Source organism: Anabas testudineus, chromosome 17, assembly GCF_900324465.2.
Source record: "Anabas testudineus chromosome 17, fAnaTes1.2, whole genome shotgun sequence".
Lineage (NCBI taxonomy): Eukaryota > Metazoa > Chordata > Actinopteri > Anabantiformes > Anabantidae > Anabas > Anabas testudineus.
Window position 1 is genome coordinate 14554544 of NC_046626.1, and position 13128 is coordinate 14567671.

Genomic DNA, 13128 nt, shown 5'->3' on the forward strand with positions numbered 1-13128 from the left:
TTCCTCCTCCTGTTAATCCACTGAATTACAGACAGAAAATATAACCAGTTTTAATGCAATGATTACTTCACATTACACATTGAACATGACTTTTATAAACATTTAGAAACTGAAACTAGTTCTTGACCTTGGAAACAGTAGTTTACATAACTGTCTCAACATAGCGTCCACTATTTGTAGCTGTTTTAGATAGAGATGTCAATAACTAATCAATAATTGATGAACTGCTGTTAACAAACAAATCACCTAAAACATAAACTGATCAGCCACACAGTAAAACTACTAACCTGGATAACACTGATTATCTTGTTACAATGCCACTTGTGAAAGGGTCGGATATTTTATGCAGCTAGTGAACAGTCACTTCTTGATGTTGATGTGTTGGAAGTAGGACACGTGCAGGCATAAAGAACTGAGTTACTTACTATTTACTGACAAAAGACAAATTGTGATGGCTAAAGGAAAATGTAATACCCCCAGGGTTGTTTATGTGACCTTTGACCTGAAAACCCAATTAGATTTTGAGTATTTTTAATCTCTCGGTAATCTTGCGGGCGCCTGATTATTGCATTATCTCTTAGATAAAAACTAAACAAGTGGATTCTTATTAAAAAAAATCTCAGACTGCCTCCTAATCAGCTCAGGAGGAAGCTGTTGATGTAGTGAATGTGCCGCAGGTCCTGAGGGCTAATCCTTACTGGCTGGCACTAGTCCAACTATGCACTCCAGGGAATATCTACTAGGGAACCCATTCTCCACTGAGCCAAACAACTATTAAGCTGAAGTGGGTTGTTATTGGAAATGAAAGGAGAGAGAAATAGATATTGATCATTTATCAGTGGTCTTTTAAGTGTCTTGGGTGTTGTATACCATAGGTATACACTTATAATATACGGTCTTTACTAATGATTTAGTGTGCAATCTTGCAATAAGAGGGTCAGTTCCAACTTTTTTTTGGAAGGAAACGCTGAAGTGAAGCAATCAGAATTCCTTCATTTTACTAGGATCTGGCTTCAATTACGAAAACATGCTATAATGAAGATGTTCCGCTCAAAGTCCCCATAGAAATAATTCTGAGCTCAAGGAAGCATTGATGTTGTTGAAATATACTAGGCAATTTTAAAAAGGTAGCACACAGGGCGAGATGTGTTTAGGGCATATTATATATTAGTGCTCCTGGAGTTAGACAAATGACACATCAACTGTGTAGCTGAGACTCGTCACCGCTATAATATTATGAACAATGGTGTCATCTCATTTTTAAATGGCTAGGATGAAATCCCTGAGAGGTGACGTTGGCTTGTAAAATGTTGGAACCGTAGCAAGAGAAAGGATGACATCTTCTTTTACTCTACCAACACGCCCCAACACAACACAATGCCAGCAGCACTATCATCACAGACACAGTTGTGTCACGAGGGGGAACATCTGTTATTTTCTTGCCAGAATTCTGCTTAACTGTCTATTATGAGAGGTGTTTGTTGGTTTCCTATTTTGTTGCTGAGTTTTAGTACTTCTGGAGAAACCTTGAGGCGTATGTTTGGATACCCATGGTGACACCCTTGACTTTTCCCCTGCACCATCATGAGATTAACAATTGTGGGAGTGAGTCAAATATCTCCACAGCTACTTGACAGACATGTCATAAAATGTGCTATAGTTGAACATGTAAATTTGTGGATGCTTCATCATTTCATCTAACGCTGAGTCATTGGGTCCAATCCAGCCCCGTGTTTAGAGCTATTCAGCAAACATTATCCCTGCTACACATCAGCATGGTAGCGTTGTCATTAAACTGTGTAACCATGATCACCATAGCATTCAGCACCATGGTGCCTAAGTACATCATCACAGAGCTGCGAGCACGGCTGCTAACTCTTAGTCTGCTTACTGTTTCAAGACACAAGATATTATCTACTGCTATTTGTATGTGAGATTAGTTACTAGCTCCAAACATATAAGTGGATTTCTACATTTTAGCCAACAGGGATTCCTTATTCCTCACTGTTGACATAGGGCTGTAATGTCATGTCTACATGGCAAGTTAAGGTCATGGAAAACAGATAAGTCTGTGTCAAAGAGGACAACACAGTCCCAAATAAAGAATCTTTTGTTCAAAGACAAAGAGTTTCTGCAGGGAAGGATTCATTCGTCCAAGTATGCTCTACACATGCACTTATTCTTTGTGTACATTTTTCAGCCACGCATGTTTTCTCTGTATCTTGTTTGGAGCTTTGCCACCCACCCACCGTATATATTGGCTAATTTTCAGTCTTATTCTTAAACTTATACCACAATAGGCACACTGTAAGTTGGGAATCCCAATTTCACACTCTGCAACTTGTCAAAACCAGACCCATTCAAAGATGTGACGGATGGGGGCCAGACAAGAAGAAACCTGGAGGCAATACAGGTATCAGTTAACAAGTGATTCTGCACGTCTGTAGATATTTACTTTGCTCATGAGAAACTGCTTTTTAAAAGTATGTTCCTATTGTAATAAGCTATTTTCCTGGCGTGAGTGCATGTATGAGTGCAGTTCAATGAAAGATAAAAGTCTATAACATCAGTGAAGCTGTTTTTCCTTTTCCCTGCTGAAGATACATTATATGGGCCAAAAACTCCAAACAAAGATAAACCCCTTCTCTTTCTATTTGACTGCTTATTACCCACAACTACTACCTTTTCATTAAATACTGGAAAGTTACATACTGATCTTGATTGATACTCTACCACACCCTTGCAGTGAAGCGTGTAATGCCTTAATAACACTGGCAAAGAAAACTCTTTTTCATAGGTAGTCGAGCAATGAAAACCACCAGACAAGTCTGATCAGGACTGTCTTGACACAAATGATTATGTTATCCATAAATTAAAAAGATAATGTTTTGATGTTAACATTTTCACCCTCACATTGAGTGAAATACTGTCAGTTGTTTGAAGTAATTTCAAGTAGAGCAATGGAAAAAAAGTTTAAGGCGATGCCACATATTTTTAGCTGTCTACAAGTGGGACCTCTTAATACTGCAGAAGAGATTACAAATTAAACATCCTGGATCACTATTACAATAGCTTTTAACAAATGCAGGAATTCAATATAAAAAATATGACAATTTAACAATAATGCAACGCAAACAGTGAGTCACAGCTTTGAATGCACTATTTAGTTTACTAGGCTAATGGACCACACAGGAAGAGGCTAAATTTTTGAGGGAAGTATGTTGCAGACATCAGCCACCACCCTTCATCCAATGCTTTCTTCTGAAAATTTGTGAGATTGTGTTTTATTTGTGAAGCTATTGTTCCTTTCCCTACAGGGTATTCCTCAAAATGACCTGGGGGTCATTAGAGATGATGCCACGCCTAGTAGGGAGATACTCTCATCACCAGTTTCAAAACTAAAGTGAAGCAGCAGCAACTAGAAAGGACAGCTTGAAGCCTTTTTGATGCGTGATTAAGGAATGGCTCAAAACTTAAAGTCAAAGGTCTCACCCTATCCTTTATGTTTGTTTAAGTGTCCTCGACTTTCCTGTTTTCCTACCCTGCCGTGATCCTTACTTTGCTCTATGCACCACCCCTGTCCATAGCTTATATTTGCATTTTGACACAAAGATCCACAGAGTATGGTGCTAAATACTTTCAGCTCCAAGGAAAAAAGCATACAGCTTCATCTGTTCACTGTCATTTTAACCTGAACAAAATTGAGCTGCAAAAACTTCGTAAGCAGGATTTACAGAGTGTTAGAGCCATGTTTTTCATCCAGGCCTCCAGGATGGAAACGTGTTCCATGCCCACTTTCCATCTTTACCTTCAATACTGGAGCAGACTTTAAGGTTTCACCAGCTCCAGCCTGACAAAACACATTCAAAAATGCTTTGTCAAGCACAAAAAAACCCAAAAATTTCCCTCAAAGATGAAATTAGCTGGTAAGCATGAATGCATAAATGTAAAAGCCATGTACACTGCACAGGCAAACGTGTACAAGCCAACAAAAAGAAAACATTAGTTTCTGTATGAGCTCAAGCGAAGTCATGCATTTGTTCCCACAAAGATCTTTGGTTATTCATCCAGCCACTTAAAAAAAATTTAAAAAATATCAAAGTTTATGCTGGTGTTATTCTTTAGCCAATTAAACAGTTAATTGAAAGATATTCATAAACACTAATGATGATCTGTCAGTGTTACTGCATACCCTACAGTTGGGTCACTTTTATGCAAAGGTAAAAGAACAATATTTTACTAAATTAAGACAATAAAACCCCTTCAAGTAAGACGAGCTTTGGGAGATAGACAGACTTAATTACTCAGCTAGACTAGTGGCCTGTTTTGCACCTGATGGAAGGAGAAGATAGCACAGCACCTGTTTTCCAACTTGAATTCCTGGGTCTCTTTCCGATGGAGGTTCCATGCACAGCCGGAGGATCATGGAAAGGCCATAAATGCAGTGGTTGGCTGTGTCACCATGTACAAACAAGGGACGCAAATCAGTTCAATGAGTAACCACGTTCACCCACTTATTCCGCGCTGTGTTTCTCAGTGGATGTATACACTGCTGTAAAGAGTATAGTACACTAGAATAGCTGTGGTTATGACACGATAGGTGATCTACCAGGAATGACAGACAACAGTGATGTAGTAGACATTATTTCTTTGCTTGTTACATACTAATGGCATTCAGAAAAATAAAACTGTGTTGCTTGAGGTTTGTTTAGACACAAAAGTACTTGAACCAGACATGTAATTAGCAGTTGCATGTCTGCAGTACTACCTGATTTTTAAAGCTACACAATGCATTTACTGTATTCAGAAGTGTCAAAGAACAAAAACTGTTTCACTTCTGCGTTTCCTCTCAATGACATACACGTCTAGCCTCGGGTGCGTCTGCTGCGCGACACAAAATGATTCTTCTACAGAAGTATCAGTGCTGCTAGATAACCTGCCCTCTACAGAGGCACCATTGTCCCAGACTGAAACCAAAATCCTGTCCCTCACCAGCAGCTCTCTAAAATCTCAACCACTCAAACACAGGCAGTTCATCAAAGCAAGGAGAGTTGAGGGCAGTGAGAAATTATCCTCCAGCTCTCACGGCTTACACCAGAAAGCCATATTTCCAACAATGGCAGCAGCAGATGGAAGTCTGGGAAGGTCGTCAGAGGCCCAGCAAAAACACAGCAGCAGCGGCCATAGTAGCACCAGAGCCATTCTGGACCCTCAAGCACAGACTAGAGATTCTAGGATTACACTGGATCATAACCTATATTTCACTAACAACATCCATTTAATCCCAGGGAGTGGGCTTTAATGAAAAGAAAAGGCATGGTGTTCTGAAAGGGGGGAAAAAAAACAGATGACTGATGAGAGACGCTGGCTTGTTAGATCTCAACACAAGCCAGAGGGAAAAGCACTTAGTCAGGATGCTGAAATGCACTGCAGGAGGGAAATTTTTTCATGATTCAACTCTGCTTTTGCAGGTGTGCAAGCACATTGTAAATGCAGAAATGATGGCGCCGGACTTCACCTAAATATATCATCTTCTAATCTCATTCTGTTGAGAACTCAAATAACCCATTAACTCAGAGAAAGCATATTGATATAAGCGGGTTATCTTGTGCCCAAAACGAGCCATGGAGCCCCGCAGTATGGATTAAGGATTTATCCGTTGACATGTCCCTGAGATTAGTTTGATCTTTCACAGGTTAACTCATTGCCCAGCTACAGGGGCTCTCAGACAGGTTCACCTCCTATCTGCAGCTTGGAAGCTTTATACAGCAAAAGGTAGGATAGTTTAGTTATGCCTAAGTGTGCAATTTAAAATGTAATCATCTCCTTTCAGTGCAGCTCTAGTCACAAACAGGAGTTCAATTGATTCTCAGACCATTTAGCTTTTCATCTGGGAAATAAATCACCAGTTATTACTTGGGCTTGGCGGCTGGATGAAGCTGCGGGCATTATTTACAACCTCCCCACAGATGATGACAGTTAATAAACTGAATATGCCAGAACGCACGATGAGAAGCTTTTCTATTATTCAGCAAGTCCTGTCTGAGTCCCACAGAAGCCATCACACCAGGCTGCCACTGGCCAGAGGACTGATAGGTGGTTATCTATGGGAGAGGCTTGATATCTTGACCATAATAGGGATGGAACTAGAGTGACCACATGGTTGTTTATTACCTAAGTATGATTTTTATTTTTGTGAGTTTTCATCTTTGATTGGAGAATCAGTTCAGCCCCACCACTCACTAGTCAGGAGAGGGGTTAAGCAAACTGTCAATGAAAAGCGTGCATGTGCTAACGTGCATACACATTTCACTCCACTAATAGTTTTATTCCTGTACCTGTGATAAAGCGGACACTGTTAACACTGAAGGTGCTCTCTCTCCCTCTTCAGCCCATTGATCCATGAATTGTGATAATATTTGTCCTTTTCAGATTGCTCCAAAAGAGAACACCCAAACACAGAATAATACGGACCAAAGGTTTATTTTTCATCTGTGAGCTCAATCAATTTCAAGTTTTTCTCAACTGGAAAATCTTTTACCACTTCCAAATGTAAACAACTGACCAGATGTTCTCACTTGCTTCCTAGCAGCACTCCAGAGTCAAACAGACTCTACTACATTAAATCGAACAGTCGCCATCCCTGAGAACCATGTATCAACTGGGTTGGTAATTTTAAAATAAGGATTACATGCTCCTTTGTGGGCTGAGAAAATTATCCTCCTTCTTAAGGCTCATAAAACCTTTTGAAACCCTTTGGATTATCTCAGAAATGCATTGTTACTAAATTAGGACACGATGCTAGTTCTTCTTGTTTAGACATTTTGGAAATACTTCGTTTTACTGGAAAGCGATGTTATTACAGAATCGCTCCATTTTAATGACCTTAAATAAAAAAAATGACAGAAAACTTCATACATATTTTTAGTTGGTATGTTTTCAGATTCAAACACATACGACATGTTGCGTCAGGAAAATTCAGGTAATCCTTTATTATCCTGCCAGACAGGAAAACAATACCTCTGATTTTCATAATAAAACTTGTCTAATATCTATTTGTGGAATAGAAAATTCCCCAAATGCAGATTAAATAATGCTAAAAATACCAAACTGTATGTTTAATCAACAACAACAACTAATATGTGTTAATTGTGCTCAGCAAGATGTAAAACAGCCCACGTATGCAACCATTTGTGTGTGTGTGTGTGTTGTAAAGCCTAAAAACATAATTGGAATTTGACATCTCACATCTAGTTTGACTGTTATGGACATGTGTGCTAGAAAAGTACGGTGTGCCACATTCAAACATCTGTCTCTGCCCCCGGCCAAAAACAAAAACAAAAACTAACAACGACTAAAACTCTCACACCATATGGCATAGCTTCCCTGGAAACAGAAATGGGATCATTCCCAAAAATGAACTGTAATTAAACCAAACTGTGAAGCATACCATAATTACCATTACAGCTGCTCTTTCCTAACCTTCCCAGGTCTTAATAAAATCCTCAAATCCTCATTTATTGCTGCTGCGTCAAAGTGTGCGCAGTCCAGTTTGTTTAGCTGGGCAGAAATATTTAGGCGCTCTGTCTTTTTTGGCTCACAAACACCTTTGATTTGTTATGGTTCTCTGAAAACTGGCACTTGTTGTAACTTTTTGCAGCCAGACAGGAAAGATGCAACTTGCACGTGCAGAGGAACAAGACTGCAGTGATGGGACCATGATGATTCATGGGAATAGGAAGTTAAAGTCATCAGAGAGTAAAGTGATACTTTGGGTCACTTTCGCTCTTGACATCTGGTCTTCATGAGCAGCAAATTTAAGCTTGACATCATAAGTGTTTTCAATCTGACACTAATATTTAATTTAACCGTTGAGATGCAGCATCCTACCTGTGTTTATTAACCAGCTCTATCTAGGTTCAGTTTTGATTTGGCCGTTAGTGTGGCATCCATATGGCAGCCATGCAATTTTTGCTAATTAAATAATAGACATTATTTGTAAAAGATGGAAACCTAGTATTGAAGTAACAACCAAAACGCAGCCATATCATTAAAAACTAAAAGTGCCATGACCATAACTTCAGGGCCCAAGGCAAGTAAAGCAAGAGCCACTAAGGAAACCTGTTCCACTTACTCCTCTACTCCTACTTTTAATCACTCAATACCACACTCTGCTTCATATCCTTTATGAAACAAGCCACATGTTGTTCTGATTTCTTTGAGACATCCACCAACTGCACGCAAGCATGAGTCTCTATGATGCAAGAGGATGTTCAAGTAAACGTGGACATTTGAGTGAGCGACACAGGGAAATATACCTAAAAACATGGCATTATCCTTCATGAATGTGAGACTGTGTTTGAATAACAGGAGGGAAAAAAAGGCATCCTCTGCACTTTTGCTGTGTTTCAGCTTGTCCCAGTTTTAATTCTATTTTTGCCAACAAGCGGGTCAAACGCTGCGCGTAACAGTGAAGGATAAACTGCTCACACTATGCTCCCAACAAACGTTTTAAAGAAACACATACGCCACTAAATAAAGTCCACAGCCCACATCCCCTCCCTGCATCATCATCATCATCATCATCACCCCTGTGGCGCAAATGTTTGTCCTTGGATCGTCGTCGTTCACGCTGGATATGGCTTAAGAGCGTATTTGCGCAATTGGGTAATTTGGCTAATCAATCACAACTTTTTCCACAACAGGACTCAGCCGAAGTTATCTTCAGCTGGAGCCCCTCTCTCTCTCTCTCTCTCTCTCTCTCTCTGTCTGTCGCTTTTAGCAGGTCACAGGCTGAACAGCGAGCCTGTGAGAAACTTTTCTCCAACGCTGGATCAAGTTTCCCTGCGGCTTTGTGCGCGGTCTGTGATTTTTCCTGTGAGATTTATGTAAATGCGGGACAATCACAGGGGGAAAGCGAAAGTTTGCTCAGCATTACAGCGCAGCCACGTCCATGTAGATGCCGTAAAAGCTCCCTGACATACCTTTCTTTTCCGCCAGAACACGGGAGCCCAAGCAGAGAAGCAGAGAGGTGAGACTGATCCACTTCACGGAACGGTTTGCCATCGTGTTTTTAAAGCTCCCGGCGAAGAGGGGCTCAGTCCATGCCAGCAACACGCGATAGCCCGCTTTAGAAAAACCTGGAAAATCTCTTCTTTGAGCGTAAAAGGCTTTTTCCCCTTCTCTGGGAAACTTTGACAGCTCCTCCTTCCCGCAGATATCTCCAACAGTCCGACTTCAGGCAGCGGGGACAAACTACTGGCTGCCGTGACGTCAGCAGGAGGGAGGATATCTGCGCGTCTCAGGTAGAAGCTCAGAGGACAGATTAAAAAAAACAAAACAATAAAAAACAAACAGAGGAGATACTGTCACATCATCTGCATTAAACACCTTAAATGTTCAGAAACCTAATATATGTCCCACTTTTTTCGAACCAGTTACTCTCTGTGATGCAGTGATGTGTAAAATGCTGGATGAATAATAATAATAAGAAGAAGAATGTCCTATAATAAACAAAATAGCGGTTGGGAAATGACAGGAGTTTATGGTCTGCTTCTTTAGTTGCATTCAAATGAGATTAAAAAAAAGTGGAAAAGTGACACAATAGGTTTTCACTTGCAGACTGAAGTAGGCTACTTATTTGAACCTTTTACTGTCACACTCATTTTATATATTATTAATACTTTTATTTTTTATATTTTAAATATATACATTCTTTTAATAACTACCCACCAATCTATGTGGTGGACAAACTCTAAATGTCATTTCTAAATGAGTATTTCTCACATTAAACAGTTGTGTAACTTGTGTCTAACATGTTTCTCTTCCTGCTCAATAGTATATTCATGCATTAAGCTCCAGTAGTATTTCTATAGGGAATTTTGGATTTAGCATGTGTTTAAACAAGAAAGAATATAAGAAAACTCATTTTGTATTTCCAATTTATGACTAATCAGTAACAGAATGTAAAAAATATTTTTCATAGCTGACTTTATGATGTTTCACTAACACGGACATTGACTCACTTCCATGTCAGTGTCCCAACCAACTTCAGTGTTAAGGGAACTGGCCCACCAAAGTGCAGTGTACCCACCATACATGTTATTCATTATATCTGGAAGTTGAGTCACGGCAACTGGACTTCCTGTTTGTCAGGTCAAAACCTTTCACTACTACTAAGTAGCTTCTTCAGTCTGAAGATAGTTTGGTAGAGACCACAAACTTGGTTTCACTCCACCCATGGCCTGAATAGGCTCTTTAGGTGAAACAGTGGAAGGGGAGGTTGTTAATAGTCACACCTATGCCCACCCCTCCTATCCCCTGAAGTGGGTCGTTTGGTGTGTCCAACCTGGTGCAGAATCATCACTGATGTTAATCATTATCATTATTAATCATTAATCATATCACTTTTCCTGTTGTGATGTATGTAAACAAACATCTTGTTGTTGTTATTCAGATTTTCTGTGGTCAGTGGCCAAATCTGGGCCATTTGCCGGAAGACACAGCCCCAAAGACAGTGAGATTACCACAAATTGTCTGAGACTGTGCTTTATGACCATGCAGAATTATCCGCATTCAAAAGATCAACATCAAGATCTCAACATTTACTGTATTTACAGAAAAAAAAAGTCTCCTTTTTATTGAATTTCCATCACTTCCAATCTCAACCACAAAATCTGACACAAATGTGCCTGAAGCTATTTTAGGGTGAACACTGACATATAGAAAGTTACAGAGACGGCTGATGATGACTCATCCAGTATGTCGAACCTAACTTCTGAAAGTTTCACTGAATTTGAGCCAGTCAGCAGTAAGTTCTGGCATCCTTAAAATCACTCTTTCACTTTTATTTATTTCCTGATCTGCATGTCATCAGTGTCGCTGTCATACAGGGGCTGAATGGACGAAATGTCTGGACAGCTGATGGAGAGTCTGTCTGATTGCACTGGACTCTAATTTGATGTCAAGCTGCTTAAATGTGTTTGTTGTTGTACACAGATCAGACTCTATGGGGACAGGAGTGATAGAAATCATTTTTCACACTGGTGTTTATTTCATTACCGCAGCCTAATGGTTCAGCAAATTGTCTTCGGTTGTACTGTTAGAGGAAGAGGTTATTGTGTTGGGTGAAATTATGACCATTCTCTTTGAGGACATATTACCTAATGTGAGGCTAACGTTTCACATGAGATGGCACTATGCTCTGTTTTCATTGTGGTGTGGATGTGAGGCAACTGTCTGTTTGAATGTTCTACTGTTTGTTGGGTAACAGAAAAACGGTCCAGGGCCTTACTTAAAAAAATAAAAATAAAATAACTGAAGTAACCCCATTAACTAAGAAAGTTTGCAACTTTCTCTTTGCAAGGTTAGGCATGTCTAGATTGACCAAGTCTTGCAAAGTGGATCAAGAAACGTTACATATCTCAGTTCTGCTTTCAGTGGAAAACAAAGCTTCACTTCAGGGTCATAGCCTATGTTTGACTTTGACTTTTGGGGTTGGTTTAAAATGTACAAAAGTCAAGGTCTGCCACATACTGAGCTACAGAGGAGGCTTGTTAAAGTATAAAAAAAAAAAAAAAAGAAATCTCTCCTTGGCTTCTCACCAGTGACCGATTTCTACACCACTCGCCAAAATGTCTCAATTATGAAATGTTCCACAGTAAGAAAGACATCTCATTTGTTATAGCGTTTCATGTCGCCATCCATCGCCGTCCTGAGACTGCGTGTTTTGCCCAGGCCTACTCAGAGTCTCATGACACAGCTGTCTGTCAGCCAAGGAGAAACGCTAAACAAACTCAGAATAATGAACAGACCACTGGAGATTCAGAGGAGACACTAAAACATGAGAACAAACCCCACAGAGAGGGAAAAAGAAAGTGTGTGCAGCAAAAGAGAGATGACAGCCACTGGCTAATAAAGTAAATACATGTATTCTCACATTTTCCATCTCATATGTTGAGTTAGCACAAATATTCCTGAATAGCAGCACATGTGCTTGATTGCAGCATCTGTTTTCCAACAACAGTAAAATAATAAGAAAACTTCCAAGAGGGTTTTATTAACTAATGTTCACACATGGTATTTAATTAGTTAAGTGATTCGGTGAGGCAGAAAGGTCAGATGAGTGATTATTAGCCTGATCTGCACAGCAGGGCCTAAATGGTCCAATACAATTAAGAAATCATGCACATGTGGACCACGCACACACCGACTCATAGTGTTGGGATTATTTCCTTATTATACGTATGGAGTATCTTGTAAAGGTTGAGATGACACACAGTTAAAAATGAAAGCACAAGACACAAGATTACTGTGACCTTGACCTTTGATATCTGACCATCAAACTCTAATGAGGTTTGTTGCTGACTGGTGTCATTGGTGAGGATGTTTCATAAAGTCGTAATCAACGTCATCTTGATTTCACTGATTCTAAAAATACATTTTTATAAAACATGTCATTAAAATTTAGAAAACTAACTCATGTTGTGTTTCATGTTTTGTCATGGCTGCCATATCTCTGACATGTGAGATACAAATTGGATCAACCGTGACAGAATTCACTAAAGCTTTAATAACAGCTTTCTAAATTCTGTTTTCAGCATTCTGTTTGAAAAGCCTCAGGCATTCAGAACAAACTGTCAAGTACCAATTTAATTAGGTTTAATTAGAGAAGCCAATGAGATTACCTTGTATCTCACCATCTGCCCCCTATAGGAAATTATCCTTAAGCTAAACTTAAATAGTAAAGGCAAATATTTGAATGTAGGAATGAACAGTGTTTTATTATAGTGAGTACACACACACAGGCACACTTTGTTTTCTCTTGCTATGAAGAACGATAAAATTTCTGCCATGTGTGTTATTGCTCTGTGTTTTACCATTTCCTGATGAGGCCCTGCTCGTTGGCTCTGAGCCATATTCACTTGCCAGAGCATGCAGTCTCCATGGCAGCCCAATGGGTTACACAGTAAATACCTCAAAGTAAATGAGTGAACCTGTTTTAATCCAATAGGAATCCGTTTCTCAACTTCTGAACCAGTTACATCCTGTTTGAAAACATGGGGCAGATTGTTCACAGTTAAGTGTAATACAAATAAATTCATGAAGGTTCTTGAAGTTTAGGTTTTG

The 13128-nt window shown here is 39.5% G+C and overlaps 1 protein-coding gene across 1 annotated transcript in view; it reads right to left on the reverse strand.

The window, feature by feature from the left end:
• Positions 1-9575, reverse strand: part of egfra (epidermal growth factor receptor a (erythroblastic leukemia viral (v-erb-b) oncogene homolog, avian)) — a 37081-nt gene extending 27506 nt beyond the window's left edge. Inside the window, exon 1 of the mRNA XM_026373948.2 lies at positions 8985-9575. Coding sequence (XP_026229733.1) covers positions 8985-9066 — 82 coding nt within the window. The 5' untranslated portion in view covers positions 9067-9575. The remainder of the gene's footprint in view (positions 1-8984) is intronic.
• Between the last annotated feature and the right edge of the window lie 3553 nt (positions 9576-13128).